At 41.3% G+C, this 15648-nt stretch overlaps 1 protein-coding gene across 1 annotated transcript in view; it reads left to right on the forward strand.

The window, feature by feature from the left end:
• Window positions 1-15648, forward strand: part of Ryr2 (ryanodine receptor 2) — a 437587-nt gene that overhangs the window by 166910 nt on the left and 255029 nt on the right. Inside the window, exons 19-24 of the mRNA XM_048800411.1 lie at window positions 2900-3018; window positions 3553-3686; window positions 5077-5318; window positions 8837-9029; window positions 10659-10875; window positions 12756-12860. Of these exons, the coding sequence (XP_048656368.1) occupies window positions 2900-3018; window positions 3553-3686; window positions 5077-5318; window positions 8837-9029; window positions 10659-10875; window positions 12756-12860 (1010 nt within the window). The remainder of the gene's footprint in view (window positions 1-2899; window positions 3019-3552; window positions 3687-5076; window positions 5319-8836; window positions 9030-10658; window positions 10876-12755; window positions 12861-15648) is intronic.

Below are 15648 nucleotides of genomic sequence, written 5' to 3' on the forward strand. Positions count from 1 at the left end.
GTTACTCCATTGTGTATAAATGCCACATTTTTTTTTTATCCATTCGTCTATTGAAGGGCATCTAGGTTGGTTCCACAGTCTTGTTATTGTGAATTGTGCTGCTATGAACATCGATGTAGCAGTGTCCCTGTAGTATGCTCTTTTTAGGTCTTTAGGGAATAGACCAAGAAGGGGAATAGCTGGGTCAAATGGTGGTTCCATTCCCAGCTTTCCAAGAAATCTCCATACTGCTTTCCAAATTGGCCGCACCAATTTGCAGTCCCACCAGCAATGTACAAGTGTACCCTTTTCCCCACATCCTCGCTAGCACTTGTTGTTTAATATTAAAGCCAAAATCCTGAAGTTCTTCTATTATTAGACTGTCACATATAAGAAATGTCAGGGTTTTGTTGTCACATTATCATTCTTAGATTTTGTGATATGTTGTTCATTTCTGAAATCCAGTCTTACATCCTTTTCTGACATCCCATTTTATGTATGCTGTGGACCTTCATGACTATTTCTTTACAAGAGAATTTGTTGTTCTTGATCTTTTTACTCCTAAAGGTTGAATGTGTAGCAGGGATTGGCTCACTTTTGCAGTAAAAGGCCAAAGTCTTAGTTTGTCTGGGCTGCTATGACAAAGTGCCATGAATGGGGTGGTTTATAAACAAGAGAAAGCTATTACTTTCTGTTCTGGAGGTCGGGAAGTCAGGGATCAGGCACAGTAGATTTGGTGTCTGGTGAGACTTTCTGTCCTTGTAGAAAGCTCATCCTTCATGGTGGAAGAGACAGAAAATCTTCTTTGGGTCCCCTTCCTAAGGGCACTAATCCTCTTCATAAAAGGTCTGCCCTCATCACCCGTCACCTCCCAGAAAGCCCTGCTTCCTAATGTTATCACCATCGATTGGGATTTCAACATATCAATTTCAGGGAGAAACAAACACCAACCCACAGCAGCCAGATAACAGGCCATAAGCTCTGTGGAAGTAAGGTCTTTGTCATACTAAGCTCTGCCTTGCAGTGGGAAGTGGCCATAATAGTCTGTAAATGAATGTGCCTGGAAAAATGCAAATAAATAAACAAATCCTTGTTTACAGAAGTACACTGCCACATGTTCTGTAGTAATGAATAATAGAAAAGCCAAACAAAACATCAGAATTAGCATGACTTGTCCTTTAAAAGTGCTTTTCCTTTCTCCTATGTTAGGTCAGCTAGAATGACTGGGTTTGTTTCCTTGCTGCATTTGTAACAATGGCAAAAGAAGCAAACAGTTTTGGTATACTTACAAAAACGTCTTTAACTTAGCTTCTCATATTATTATTTTTGGCACCTTTTGATTTTCTGTTGTCACTGGGTATTGGAAAACAGCCACTGATTTTGAGCAACCTTCAAATTATCTCAAGATCTTTTTGGATGCTTTTTAAACCAAATATATGTTCATGTTTTAACAAATTAAGCTATAAGTAAAGAAATTAGTATTAAAACCCTTCATTTTCTAATGGATTGGGACTTGAGTTTAGTGTCGATTGTGACAGCCATAGAGTTACTTCTATATTCTGCCTTTGTAAAACTGACAATTTGTTTATTTTCTAAGACAGTGAACTGTGTTTGAGGTGTGTAGACTTTTCTGCAAGGTTCTTCAGAGGCCCTTCTGATTCTGTGTAACTCTGAGATATACATATAGATGTATATGTATGTGCTTGGTGGGGGAGGGGGACGAGATACCGTGTACTCTGTGTGTTGGGTTCCTGGCATCCAGGCATTCCCATTACAGACAAGGCAAGCTTGATGCAGAAGGATGAACACGGATGTACTCATGAAGCTTTTAATTTCATGCTAACCATTCTCACAATGGGATTTTCTTTCTTTTTCAAACTTTAGGTCGTTCTCTGTATTTTCCATGGGCATATTATTGTTTATTTCTATTTACTTTGTGTTTATTTGTATATTTCTCTTGTTTTGCAAACTGGGAAACATTCCACACTGTAAATCTCAAGGAGATGGCGCTACATGGAGCAGGCTGCATTATGGCAGGATTACATCTGCAGTGCCAAGATGCCCATAACCTGGCCCCATGCGATCTGTCCCCTCCCTGCTCTCTCTGTGCATGAAGCACACCAGTGTGCTTTTGCTCAAGCCTTCACTGAGGTACTCTGTGTTGCTCAGCTTTTTAATGCTGTGACTGACACACCTGACAAGAACAACCTAGAGGAGAGGGAGTTTATTTTGGCTCAGGGTTTCAGAGGCTCAGTTTATGGTCAGTGGACTCGATTGCCATGGGTCTGAGTGGGGCAGAGCACCTTGGTGGAATGCCATGAGAGAGGAGGGGTGTCATTCTCAAGGCAGCCAGGAAGAAGAGCCAGCGAGGGGCCAGGAGCAAAATATAGAGCCCTCAGGCTTGTCCCCAGTTACCTACTTCCTCCAAACGCCCCACCCTCCTACAGTTACCTCCATTCACACTATTAATCCAGCCACAGATTAAGTCACCGCTCTCACAGCTCTCACAGTCCATCATTTACCTTTGAACATTGCTGCCTTCTACCTCTTGTTTCAGGTACATGAGCTTTCCTGGGGACCCTGCATATCCAAACTGTAACCCCTCCCACCCTTCCTTACTTGGCCTGGAGCGGCTGGATGCCTCGTGACTTTCCTTCTTATGTCCCTCAGTGGAATTAGCAGCCTTATCACTGAACTCTGTGTTAGGGTTTTGCATTTTCCTTCTTCCTGATTTCATCATTTTTTGGATATCAGCTCCTTCTTGCAAATGCCACCTGTCACTTCTTGAAGTGCCCTGTGGCAAACACATTGAGCACAAAGTAGTTCTTTGTTAAAGAGAGTGAACATAGTTCATCGCCTGTGAAGGTAGGAACGTCCCTGTAGGCTGACCAGTCACATTTCCCCTCTGCTTTATCCTTAGGTATTCTTGAAGTTCTACACTGTGTGTTAGTGGAAAGTCCAGAAGCGCTAAATATTATTAAAGAAGGACATATTAAATCCATTATCTCACTTTTAGATAAGCATGGGAGAAATCATAAAGTAAGTAAGCCATTTTATTTCTGTGAATGAATTCAGGAATCTTTAAAGTGTGGCAACAGTATTCTGTATATTTTACAAAGCTTAGAAGAAAGCATTTGAATGTCTCCACCACAAAGAAATGATAAATATTTGAGCAGATAGATATGTTTGCCCCGATTTCAACATTACACAACATATACATATAGGTACTATATAAATATGTAAAATTTTAATGTTTGCATGCACTAATTAATTTAAATTAAAAAATAAAAAGTAAAATATGTGTTTAAGTAGCTTTTCAAAGATGTGTGGAATTTTTCACTAGTACTTCTTGTAGTGGTGGGTGGGTGACACTGATCGGTGTTTCTTCCTAGTGTCAGTGGAGCGTGAGCAGCTCTTAGTTTGTGGAGGGAGGTTGGAGAACCTGGGGAATGCCCACTGTGTGTTCAGACTGCTGAGTCAGATGTCGCTGTGGGTGGGTTAGCTCCCTGGAAGGTGCTGCCCAAGCCCGGATCTGAGGCCAACTAGACTCAGCAGAAGTGGCTTTTCTTTCAGGTCTTGGATGTCTTGTGTTCACTCTGTGTTTGCCATGGGGTCGCTGTCCGGTCTAACCAGCATCTCATCTGTGACAATCTCCTGCCAGGACGTGATCTTTTACTGCAGACTCGTCTTGTGAACCACGTTAGCAGGTAAATTCATATGGACGATGTCACAAATAGGTCACGTGGAGAAAAAGCTCTCGGTCCAGCTCTGTAGCCAGGTACAGATGTTCTCTTTGTTTTATTAGGATTTTTAGTGTATTTCCCCAGTGAATGATGTAAGGATTGTTTTCTACCAAGCAGATGGGATAATGATAATAGATGAACCAAACAAAATACAGATTTATCATTAACCCAAGCTTCTATTCATGTTCACAAGTGAATGGATTGTCCCTGATGCTTTCAGGAGCAGGCTGATGACTAACCAGGGCTGTGGTTGTATATAGTTATGTCATGCCTTCTTACAGTATGACCAAAAACCTTATCCTTCAGTGCTACTTTGAGGTGCCCACTATGTAGGATAAAAAGGAATCTGAAATACAATAAATTCCATGAACAGCCAATGAAATGGCATTTTCAGTCAGATCCCCTTTTAAGGAGTTTAACGTTTATTGGGTATAAAGTGCCAGCTACCAAGCCATTTGCTCTACATGGTCAGTATCGTGTGTGCATATGTGTGTTTCCAGACATTGCTGTTACCTCAGATTGAGGGTGAAGAGCGCAGAGCTGGGGGTGGAACGCAGGTCTAGCTCCAGACCCAGCTCTTATCTGCCATGCCTTGTCACCGTTTCCTTTCCTGCCCCTTGAAATAAACAAAACCAACAACATACTTTGCAGTCAACAAAATGTTCTGTGTAGTGACAGTGATTCCGAGAGAGATGTGCTACTTCATCTTATTTTAAACAAAGGTGTAGAGCGGGTTGTGTGTCCTGCCTTGCATTGTTTGGACAGGATTGGTTTAAGGCTTCCTTATATAATAGCCCTGTCCTAACGAGTGTATTTTCTGAGGACACCACTAATGGGGTGACTGCAGAGTGTAGGTCTCCTGATAGAGGAATTAAATATAATATTCATGGAGGCAACAGCCCCTACTTGTCATTTTGGTTCTCTCACAAAGGAAGGGACCTGCTTCGGACTCACATCATGTGATGTGAAGCTCAGTTTGAGAATTATCTGCGTGTCTTGGGTCAGTAACAACCCCATCAGTTCCAGAGGCCTGCTGCCCCAAGTGTCTCACTTTGTGGCTTACATTTGATTAATGGTACAAAAGATGATGTAGAGCAAATTAGACAAACTCCTTGACCCTGGAGTGGCCTTGCCCAGTAGGCCAAAAAGCAAGCACTGTTCCCTGAAGGTGAGCTTGGGAGGCTGGCTGTCACTGAGTGCTGCCTCGGGGGTTGTTTTAATCTCTCTGAAGCACTGAAAGGGATGCATTAGAGTGGCCTCCTTGAAAACCAGGACTGAGGTTCAGCACAGCGAGGGGCATAGGATACAGGGAGAGGCTTGGCCTCTGCTCACACGCTCTTCTCCTCTTTTGAAGCATGAGGCCCAACATCTTCCTGGGCGTCAGTGAAGGGTCTGCTCAGTATAAGAAGTGGTACTATGAGCTCATGGTGGACCACACTGAGCCCTTCGTGACTGCGGAAGCGACTCACCTGAGAGTGGGCTGGGCTTCCACTGAGGGGTACTCGCCCTACCCCGGAGGGGGCGAAGAGTGGGGTGGCAATGGCGTTGGTGATGACCTCTTCTCCTATGGATTTGACGGCCTTCATCTCTGGTCAGGTGAGCACTTCCCTTTTCTTTCCTGATGGACCTCTGGTGACCCTGCTGTGCATGTCTGAAAGTGATTGGGGCTGCTTTGTCAGGGACACACATTATTCAGAAACTTAATATTTGAGACATTGAATAAGAGAGTTGAGTGGAAAGCAGAGTTATACTAGAGAAAAAGAAAATAATTATAATTATAGTACCTTGTAAAAGGTCTGTTTTGCTTATGAACAGTATATTTTAGAAATAGCATTCCAGTATATGAGTGAACTGCCCAAACTTGTGTTCTCAACTTTAATTGCCATGTGCAGAGGTTAGCTTCCAATATATAAAGCACAAAACACAAACCCTGGTAAGTAATTAGAAGAAGTAGATGAGTTTAGCCTCCTCCAAGATAACATAGAGGAAGGAATCAGAACTCTGCATGGTGCTGTGTGAGGAGTCTGGCCATGATGAAATAACACTTCTCTGCAGAAGGGTAGAAAGGGTTGAAGATAAATGTATAATTCATTTTACCAGCTCTCAGTTCTGTTGCTTGAGTATATATTGAAAATGAGTACTATATGTTATAAAATAATATTCCTTTCTCTGATTCATAACAAGTCATAGTTTGGTTGATTTAAAAGCCTCGCTCTTAATTACGTAGATGCTTTATAGATGCTTGAGTTGATCTAGGTTCTGCAGACACATGCTTGTGTTTGTAGAGCTGCATTTAGAACATAGTCCTGCTATGACCCTGCATATTTTTCAAAGTATTTAGTGTGTAGAAAAGAAAGTTCAGTTATAAAAAACTGAACTGTGCCTCGTGGATGCCAGTATTATTCACTTAGTAATGCTGTGTAGGTGTAACAGCTTATGAAAAGAAATTTAAAAATTAAAGTCAACTAAATCTGCATGTATGGTAATGAGTTTGTAAAGTGAAAAGACTATGTGGATGTATCAAACACTAAAAGCTACTGACTTTCTTCTTTATTCAATGCCAGTGTCTCAGAAGAGATGCGTTCTGGATAGTTTATCTAGGCTTGTGGTCGGGGTCCTCGCAGAGGCATGCATTGCCTGCACCCAGGTTCACTGTGCTGGATGATAGTTATGGTTCCTTGTTCCCATGGTAAAGTTTCCTGTAGACCACTCAGAAGCGAAGAGTGCTAACTTCAAAGGCCTGCCAAGCTAAAATAGGGATAATGTTTATTTTTTAAATACATTGCAACTACAGCCTTCGAGTCTTATCATCTCTCTAGCTCAGTATCACTCTGCAGGAAATAGGCACTTGGAGAGGTGAATGCTGTTTTCTCATTAGGCAGAGATTAGGGGTAGTAACTACTCGGAGATAAGGCCAAATTGTTTCCAGTTACTTTAGCCTCGTGCATGGCACACTGTACTGTTTTTGTTTTTGCTTTCGGTTCAAAGCCTTTCCCTTCAAGACATTGAAAGAATCTAGTGCTTAGGGATCTGAGTTGGGTGCATTGTGCCTTTTATTACAGAGTATCATTGAGTAGAAGAATAAGATCAAAATCCATTTCAGAGACTGGGCATGTACAGGAAGGATGGGCGGGGGTGGTTCTGGAATTCTGGGAGAAAATTATTTGAAACTATTTTATGAAGAGAAAATATTGGTCCATTAAAAAAAAAAAAGGTAAGAAACTACATTTTGCCTGTTGTTGAAGGACACATTCTCTCCCATGCTTTGCTAGCTTACAATTTAGAATCCACAGAGGCACGTCTGGAATCTGAATTATGCAGGCCTGATTCATAGTAGTTCAGATCACTTTCTTAGGGTTTATGCTCCTGTTTCTGTATTTTCAGTCACTGTTGTAGAATCTAAATTGTCAATGTTGGTGACTTTGAGGATACAACACATTTTGTTAGTGAACATTTTGTAACTGGGGAGTGGAGATGTTCCTTGGCACCAGGATTTGGCCCAAAAGCAACAGTTTTGAGCTGTGTCTCCATTATTCTAATTTAAATGTTGTGCAGTGTTGCTCTTGAGGCATTCCAGATGTTTGAGATTGTACAGGTGTGGGAAATCTTTGTGCTCTTAAGGAATTTCAGCGAAGAAGAAGAATGGAGTATGTCGGGTTTCCACCAATGCTGTCCCCCTCCTTCCTGACTAATGCATGGAGCAGGCGTGTTGGTTCTCATGAATCCAGGGATGGGTTGACTTAGATGCAACTGGGATGCTGCCAAGTGGCTCAGCCCTGAGTGCTGTTGAAACTGTAGATTCAGGTGATCATTGGGGTCCTTCTGTCAGTCTCAGACATTGCAGAACAGTTTACCAGGGTGACTATAAGCTGTTAGCATTAGTGTACAATGATGTCCCTTAAACTGAGCAGTATATTTGGATTATAGTACAACCTGTTTTGACTGTAAGAATAGCTAAAATAACGTTTTTATTAACTGCAGCTTTGATACCAACACAGAAATATGCTTTTTTCCATGAGCTGCATGCTACTACATAAATTTTTGAAGCTACCTTTATTATATTCAGGGAATTCTGAGCCACTTTATAGTAATTTTGTTGCTTGAAGATATGAATATTGGTGAAATAAAACGTATCCATATTTTAAAAAGTAGATACTATCAGTGCCATTGAAAAGTGTTCTTGGTAAAAATGTTGGCATGCCAGAGATAAAAACAAGTGTCATTAAAAACGCAAAGCCTGCGTGCGTCATGAATCTGTTTCAGTTTTTACTCAAATAGAGGGCTATGTTTGTGTTAGATAGCATGTGGATTTGGGAGACCCCTATTTCCCTTATTTCAGTATGCCATGAGAAAATAGATGCTCTTGAGACTAATTACAAAGGAGTTCTGATATAGTCAGAAGAGCCTTGGTGTGTTGGCCAGGTGAAAAGGGGCATTTATCAAATAGTATTTTCCTGCCTCCAGTTGCAACCTGCACTCAAGGTGCCAACCAAGATCTCATGTGAAATAAGTTGTAAAATAAACCAAATGGCATAAAATCTTCTCACTCTATACAATATGCTGCAAGAAATAATGATCACATTTTCTTCTTTCATTATCCTTATATAATTCTGAATTTATAAAAACAAAGGGGATATAGTATTTGAAAAAGAACCTGATGCCAAGTGTCTGGTGTGACCAAAACTGATCCTTTAAACCATTGATCTAATTGACATGGCACTTCTAGAAGGTGATGGCATTTGGAATTCTGCATATTAGAATTCGAGGCTCAGGGTAGTGATGTAATTTGCTGAAGGCTGCACTAGCTACGTGGCAAGGCAGCTATTCCAAGTCGGATCTTTTCCTGGAAAATGTCCCCTAACATCATTATGGCATTTGCTATAAGGTAATTTCTGCAGCAAAGCTCTTCCAGCTACATGCAGACATTTCTGATGTTGGGTGGTCCATTGTCTAACGAGGCAGCCTGGATCCTGAAAAAACAAAACATTTTGTTTGTTTCCAAGAGTTTGGCATGTCACATTAGAGTGAGTCCATTCTAGCACTGTGCTTTGCTTTCACTGCCTGGATGCTCTGAGATGAAATGTGTAACCTTCCTTAATGTTTCTCCCCACTAGGTTGTATTGCCCGCACTGTAAGCTCACCAAACCAGCACCTGCTGAGAACTGATGATGTCATCAGTTGCTGTTTAGATCTAAGTGCACCCAGCATCTCATTCCGAATTAATGGTCAGCCTGTTCAAGGAATGTTTGAGAATTTCAACATTGATGGCCTCTTCTTTCCAGTTGTTAGTTTCTCTGCAGGAATAAAGTTAGTATGCCTCTGTTTTTTGGGTCTGTTTTCCTTCTCACTTCTCACCCTTCTGCAGAAGGCTCTGTCCTGCTGCCATCCTGCTTCTCTAACCTTTGTTCCTACCTCCTGGTGTCTGTCTGCAGGGCATTTGGCCTGTTCCTTGAAGGCAGAGGTAAGGTTTGCCCGAGAGGGATTCTGGGGAGGTGTTTTGCTCACCTATTCACCCATTTAGCCCTGGGTAACAATGTTCCCTCCAGCCAGCACCCTGAAATCTATTTCTTAGGATCGTTGTACTATTAAATAAGGGGAAGTTTATAATACCACTAAAAACACCACTTTTTTATATTCATTTTCACTCCTACCTGGTCCCCCATCCTACCACAAACCCCTTCATTCTGGAGAAATTCAGTGCCCTTTCTGTTGAGATCACGTGGCTCCTCCACCTGTTTCACTGGTAAATTCTCTGCCTATGATCAACTGTGTCAAGATGGTTTCCTTCAACTGTTTCCTCGTTTTTAGACTACCAGAGAGAAACAAACTAAAACAGTAGTTCCCTGGAGTTTTACAGAGAAAACTTGAGTGCATGATGATCAGCATTATCTTGAATTAGATGATCAGGATCATCATGATCTTGAGTGATCTAACCAGGGGCCATCCTGTCGTCCACTTGGATATATGTGGGTCTCCCTTGTTCCTGCTGACTATTGTACATTTTGATTATTCTTTTACTTATATTGTTCCTCCCAAGAATAATTCCTAGTTTAAAAAGCACCATCTTGAAGAAGAACAGAATAATCCATGTACCAATGACATTTTCTGGTATATTTATTCAAATCATGTTTGTTCCTATAAACTTCAAGTTATTTCAAAGCTTCTGTTTTTCCTCACTTTTTGCTCTTCTTTTTCTTTTACTCATTGTTTTTTGACCTGGAACTGAAACAAAAGTTAGAAAAGAAATTACAAGGAAATGAAAAATTCGCTCTTATTTTTGTAAGCCAAGAGCCCCAAGAAATTGATACATTGATCAGCTTCAAAAAGCATTGTCCAGTGGAACTCAGATTATTTTTAATTAAATGAAAATGATGTCTAAAAATTTTAAAAAGTTTAGTTATTGCTGTTGAAATTGGAAAACAATAAGAAATAAAGATTATGTGCTTTCTTCAGCAAATGTAATTGATAAACTGTCTCTGCTTGAAGGAGTTCATTAGTAAATTAGGTGCTAGGGAGTGGTTATTGCCTCACTTCTAGCCCAGTATTGTTAAACCTATAGATACTTAGATCGTATCTTCTTTTCCTCTTTTTATTCCTTGAGGCGTTGAGTGGCCAGTTGTTGTGGACTTGCACTTCACTGATGTAGAAGTATGTGTGTGCTTTTAGTTATTTCTCCAGTGACCACTAGATCTCCACTGGCCCACAGATGCACATTAACCAGGTTTTGTCTTTGGATCAATGTGATACCCTCATGTTTTGCCTTTTATTGTTAGAGGGTTTTGGATTCTAAAGTGATTCCATTATGATGGTACTTAGGAAATAATGCAGCTTCTGATAAAGTTAATTTGCACTAATATTTTTTCCTATTAATTTTGCTGATTAGAAAACTTTCACATTCACTAAGAATGTAGTTGACTCTGTATATGTCCTTTGTAGGGTTCGCTTTTTGCTTGGGGGGCGACATGGAGAATTCAAATTCCTTCCTCCACCCGGGTATGCTCCTTGTTACGAAGCTGTTCTGCCCAAGGAAAAGCTGAAAGTGGAGCACAGCAGGGAGTACAAGCAGGAGAGGACATACACGCGAGACCTGCTGGGCCCCACGGTGTCCCTGACACAAGCCGCCTTCACACCAATCCCCGTGGACACCACCCAGGTATGGAGATCAGCCCTGCAGACAGCGCTTGTGCCCTCATTATGTGGACACATAGTGGGGCTGCAGCCTGCACTGCTGCCCTCAGGGATGCGTTTTCAGCATGCAACCGATGCATCTGCTTGCAGCACATTCCATAAAATAATAGTCCCCTTTCCCACCACCCCACCCATCTTGTGTTCTATTTCTTTTCTGAAAAACAAAGTCATCCCACTGCCAATTTTTTTTCATAGAGCACACAAATGTGTCCCGACCTCAAGTTTTAAAAGCATTGTTCAAGATTGTCTTTAAGGTTTTGTTAAAGTAATCAATATAATTTAGTTTATGACATGCATATTATACTTTAAAAAACAGGCAGTGAAAGCAGCAGGTGGAGCTTAGGCACACAATTACGCAAGTGACTTCAAGGTGTAACAGTGTCAGGATGACTTGATATTGGGGAGCAAACTGCACTTGAAGTAGCACCACATTGGTATGATACATACTGAGTTTGGAGTGCACTTTTGTACATAGAACAGAGTTGGAGATTTTTATTTCTTCTCTCCAGATGCTCTTGTTGAAATGATTAGCTGACCTTACCTTCTGGAAAGATTGAGATCTTGGGTACCGGGATTAAGATGCCTGGGATCAGTTGTCTTCTCTGTGACTGTGGGGAAGGTAGAAGCCTTGCTGATTGGGATTCTGAGGCCATTTGACACAGTTAGCAGATAATACCTCCTCACAGGTGGACACCCAGGGATGTCAGCCACCATTCATGCCTTCCTGTCTGGTAGACATACCGGGTCCTGAGGTTGACAGTGAATTAAACATGGCTCCAATGACCTCAGTGAGGTTGGCTCCATAGTCAAGTTGATTACTTTTTGAAGACCAGAGTCATTGTTTCTGACATCAATGCTAAATTAATAACAAGGCCTCATAAATTTCATTTTTTGGTCAACCACTTGTTTGGCTCCCTGAGTCGTATTTCTGGTTTCACCCTGCAGATTTTTTATATTATGTAGGTAAAATAAGTGTTCAAGAATTATTCATGTCTGGTTTCAGTTTGTGTTGTCCCTTGTAGAAAGGTGGCAGGATATGTTTAGTGTTGCCTAGGTTTATTAGGAAACGCTCTTGGGAAGATGAAAGTGGGCATTGGGGTTGTGAATTGGTGTTGTGTAGAGGTCACCTAAGACCTTGATAACTGCAGCCAGTGCAGAGAGAGGGCACAGAGGTAGCTGCTTCCTGTGGAAATGTGCCTCCTGAATGGGCCTTGCAGGCGTTTGCCCTGCTGAGGAAGTGGCATGGGGCCACATAGGAGGACTTGCTTTATCAAGACGGGAAAAACCCAGCTCCCCACCCTGAAAACCATTTTGTGCTGCTTATCAAGAGGTCATTAAACTTCTTCCTTTTAATGAGAACAGGTAAATGTTTTTTTTTTTTTTTTCCTTGAAAATTTTGTTTGGAAACCACTAAAAGAACAGAGTACTGGTTCAGGGGAAACACAATTACTGCAGTCAGACATCTACAGGCTCAAAGAGCCCATGGAATATAACTCAGGTGCTGGCTTCCTGTCCCCCTGGCCTGTGGATGCCAGCCAGGTGGGTGTAAGAGCATTGGAGTGATTTCTCTTTTTAAATAATGCACCCCTTGGTATTGTCCCATGACCCTTAGTTGTTCCCATCAATACTCCATTTACTTTGTTTACTATTCTCCCAGAAACCTACGTATTCACCAAAAAATAAATTTAAAAAAGGGTCCCCAAGTTTGCCTAAAGAGGGCTGTGGAATAGGTGATTTAGGATGAGTTATGGTGTTGTATCTTAATAGCTCATGAGGCATTGTTATGACCCTGCACCATGCTACTTGTGTTTCTCATGTGTGTTTTTTCTTTTTTTTAAATTTTAGATTGTGTTGCCTCCTCACCTGGAAAGGATAAGAGAAAAACTGGCAGAGAATATCCATGAGCTGTGGGTTATGAATAAAATCGAACTTGGCTGGCAGTATGGTCCGGTATATAATTTTGAAATTTATTTTCAGATTCTGTTAATACATCTTTTTTTCCTTGTCCTGCTACAGGGTGACATGAATCAATTGGATTGATTTTATTTTTTCTACTTGTTAGCTCTGTGCAGGTTTTATTTTTATTTTCTAAAGGGACTGACATTATTTGCAGGCTCCTTGAAGGATGGTTTAGTTGCCTAAGTCATTGAAAGTTATCTTTGAACTGCAAGTTATATTTTCAAATCAAGATTAATAGGCAACAGGCAGAGATTTCTAAGCCACTTAAAAAATAGCTCAAACCTAAAGTAAAAAAGTAAGTCCATTTTCTTTCCTCTGTCTGATCTTCCTCTCCTCTTAGTTCCAGCTGTACATAGTAGTCTGAGATTTGTGAGTAGAACTTCACAGTTGGTTTCACAGTAGGAGGATAGATAGGTCAAGAAGTAACGATTAAATGTTTCTAAATGCTTAATTTCTAAATATCTTGGAGTTTTTCAATAAATTGAAAGATCTGTTTTTAGTAGGACCTTGTTACTACTATTGTTTTTATAATATTGTTATTCTAAATATCCCAAAGGTTGTAGTGCTTTATTATAGTAACAAAGAACTTAAAAATACAGAAATTATTCCTCCAAGTAATAGTCTAATGCTTCAAGCTCTGAATGAAGAGCGTTTATTGCTAGTGTGAGTTGTACCACCAGGTACTCCACACCACTCAGTAGTGTTCCTCTGCAGATGGCTTTGCATTCTCACAGAATATCCAATTGAGTTGTCATTAGAGTGTGCTGGGTTACGTGTTGTTATTTGTTTATCTGATGACATAGCTGAGGCTCTTTGCAGGGTTGTTAAATGCCTTTGAAGAAGTCCTATAGCTAGTGAGTAGCAGCTCCAGCACTGGAACCCATGTTTTCTAACTTCCAGTGGAGAACTGGCTTTCACTACAAAACTTGCCGAAGCATGTCCAGAGATGATGAGGTCCTTGCATTAACTAGACAGTGGTTAGATGTTTGTTACATCAGCAAACACTCATTCAGTATCTAGTTGGGTGTTGCATGCCTTGACTCTTAAAAATTGAGGAAGAGGATAAATGTTAAAAAAATAAAATAAAATGAATGAGCCCCCAGTTAAAATTAGTAGGAGAGAGAGAGAGAGATTATAAATGTGTACATAGTTGGTTGCCAGAGGAATTAGATAAAATTCACCAAAAGTTTTAAGATGAAGAAAAGATGATTATAGGCTAGGAAAATTGAAAAGAGCTCATGCAGAAAAATAAAAGAGCAACTTGCATGCCTCTGGGGTAAGAGCAGCTATCTTCTGGGGTTTAGCTTAGTGAAGACACTGTTCACCACAAGCTCATAAATCACCTCAATAATTATGCTTTGCAGTGAAGTGTTTGTTATGTATCCTCTTTTAAAATGGAGGGAAAAGGCTGGGGTTGTGGCTCAGTGGTAGAGTGCTTGCCTAGCACTTGCGAGACCCTGGGTTTGATCCTCAGCACCTCATAAAAATTGTGTCCACCTACAACTAAAGAAATATTTTTTTAAAAAATGGAGCTAAATTCAGTTCCATTCAATACCGTACAGACTACGCCTGCTGTATGCACAACACTCTGAGTTTTCAGAGTCTTAGGTGGAACAGTGGCTCAGACACACACACACACACACACACACACACACACACACCATTGCCTGAAGTTACCCTTGCTTGGTCCAGGGTATCTGAATCAACTTGAACCTCATGTGGCTCCAGGGAGGAGACTGGGTCTCTACAGTCTTGCTGTCATCTGCCCCTTTCCTGAGCTGTGTTCCAAAATACTTACTGCAGTTTCTCAGGACCCTTCTGGGCAAGCCCTGTTATGGGCTCCATGTCATCTGTTTGGGGAAGTCTTAAAGTGACAGATGAGGAGATTTTGCATCGTCTTCTCATCGAACATGAGACTCGTGTCCAGGTTGTTTACAAGACCTTCCCTGAAACTCCTTCCAGTTGAGTAGTTAGAGATCCAAACCTTAAGATCACTCTTATTCTAGAGTAAGGTATTGGCCAGTCTATAGGCTAAGTCACAAGTTTATTAACATTGTAAATAAGTTTGTGTGTGTTTAGGAATTTATGCTTAGCTGCCTGGTGTGCTGAGTTATTACTTTTCTGCATAGATTTTATAGTTGATCTGGGATACATTTCCCAGGAGCATCATTTGAGGGCTCTGTTTCATAGAACAACACCAGGTAGATCCACTCTGTCATTTATATGTTCCTTTAACATTTATTGCTTGCCTTTCACTAGCCTGTTTGTGCTTGGTAGTGGGCACCCAAATTTGGAAAGACCTTGACTATAAGATACTGTGTTTACTTTTTAGGAGCATCCTGTTCAGCTCAGTGAATTCATGCAAATAGTCACAGAGAGAAAAGGAACACACAGGTCTCTTCTGAGAAATCTGGGGGCTTCCAGGAGATAGATGTCAGCCCTGAGGCCAGTATCAGCTGGGAACAGTCAGAGCAGGACCAGATTCTGGGCAGAGGAGCCAGTGGGTAAAGTGAGGAGGGGAAGGGACCGGGCATCTGCACTGGCTGTTGGGTAGCACAGCACAGAGACATTGCTATGTACAGAGCCCTGGGAAGTCTGGCCACTCAGGCAGGGGCAGTGTGCTTTTACTCTGTGAGGGGCTGAGAGCTTAAAGAATGCTGAGAAGGGAGGTGATGTTCTCAGGTACCTACACTGGGGGAGATGTGCTGTCCCATGGAAGAACCATAGCCCTAGGGGATGGGCAATGAGTGTCCCCACTCTGCCTGGCTGGGGACAAAGG

The sequence above is a fragment of the Marmota marmota genome, unplaced genomic scaffold (genome assembly GCF_001458135.2).
Source record: "Marmota marmota marmota unplaced genomic scaffold, marMar, whole genome shotgun sequence".
In the NCBI taxonomy this organism is placed as follows: domain Eukaryota; kingdom Metazoa; phylum Chordata; class Mammalia; order Rodentia; family Sciuridae; genus Marmota; species Marmota marmota.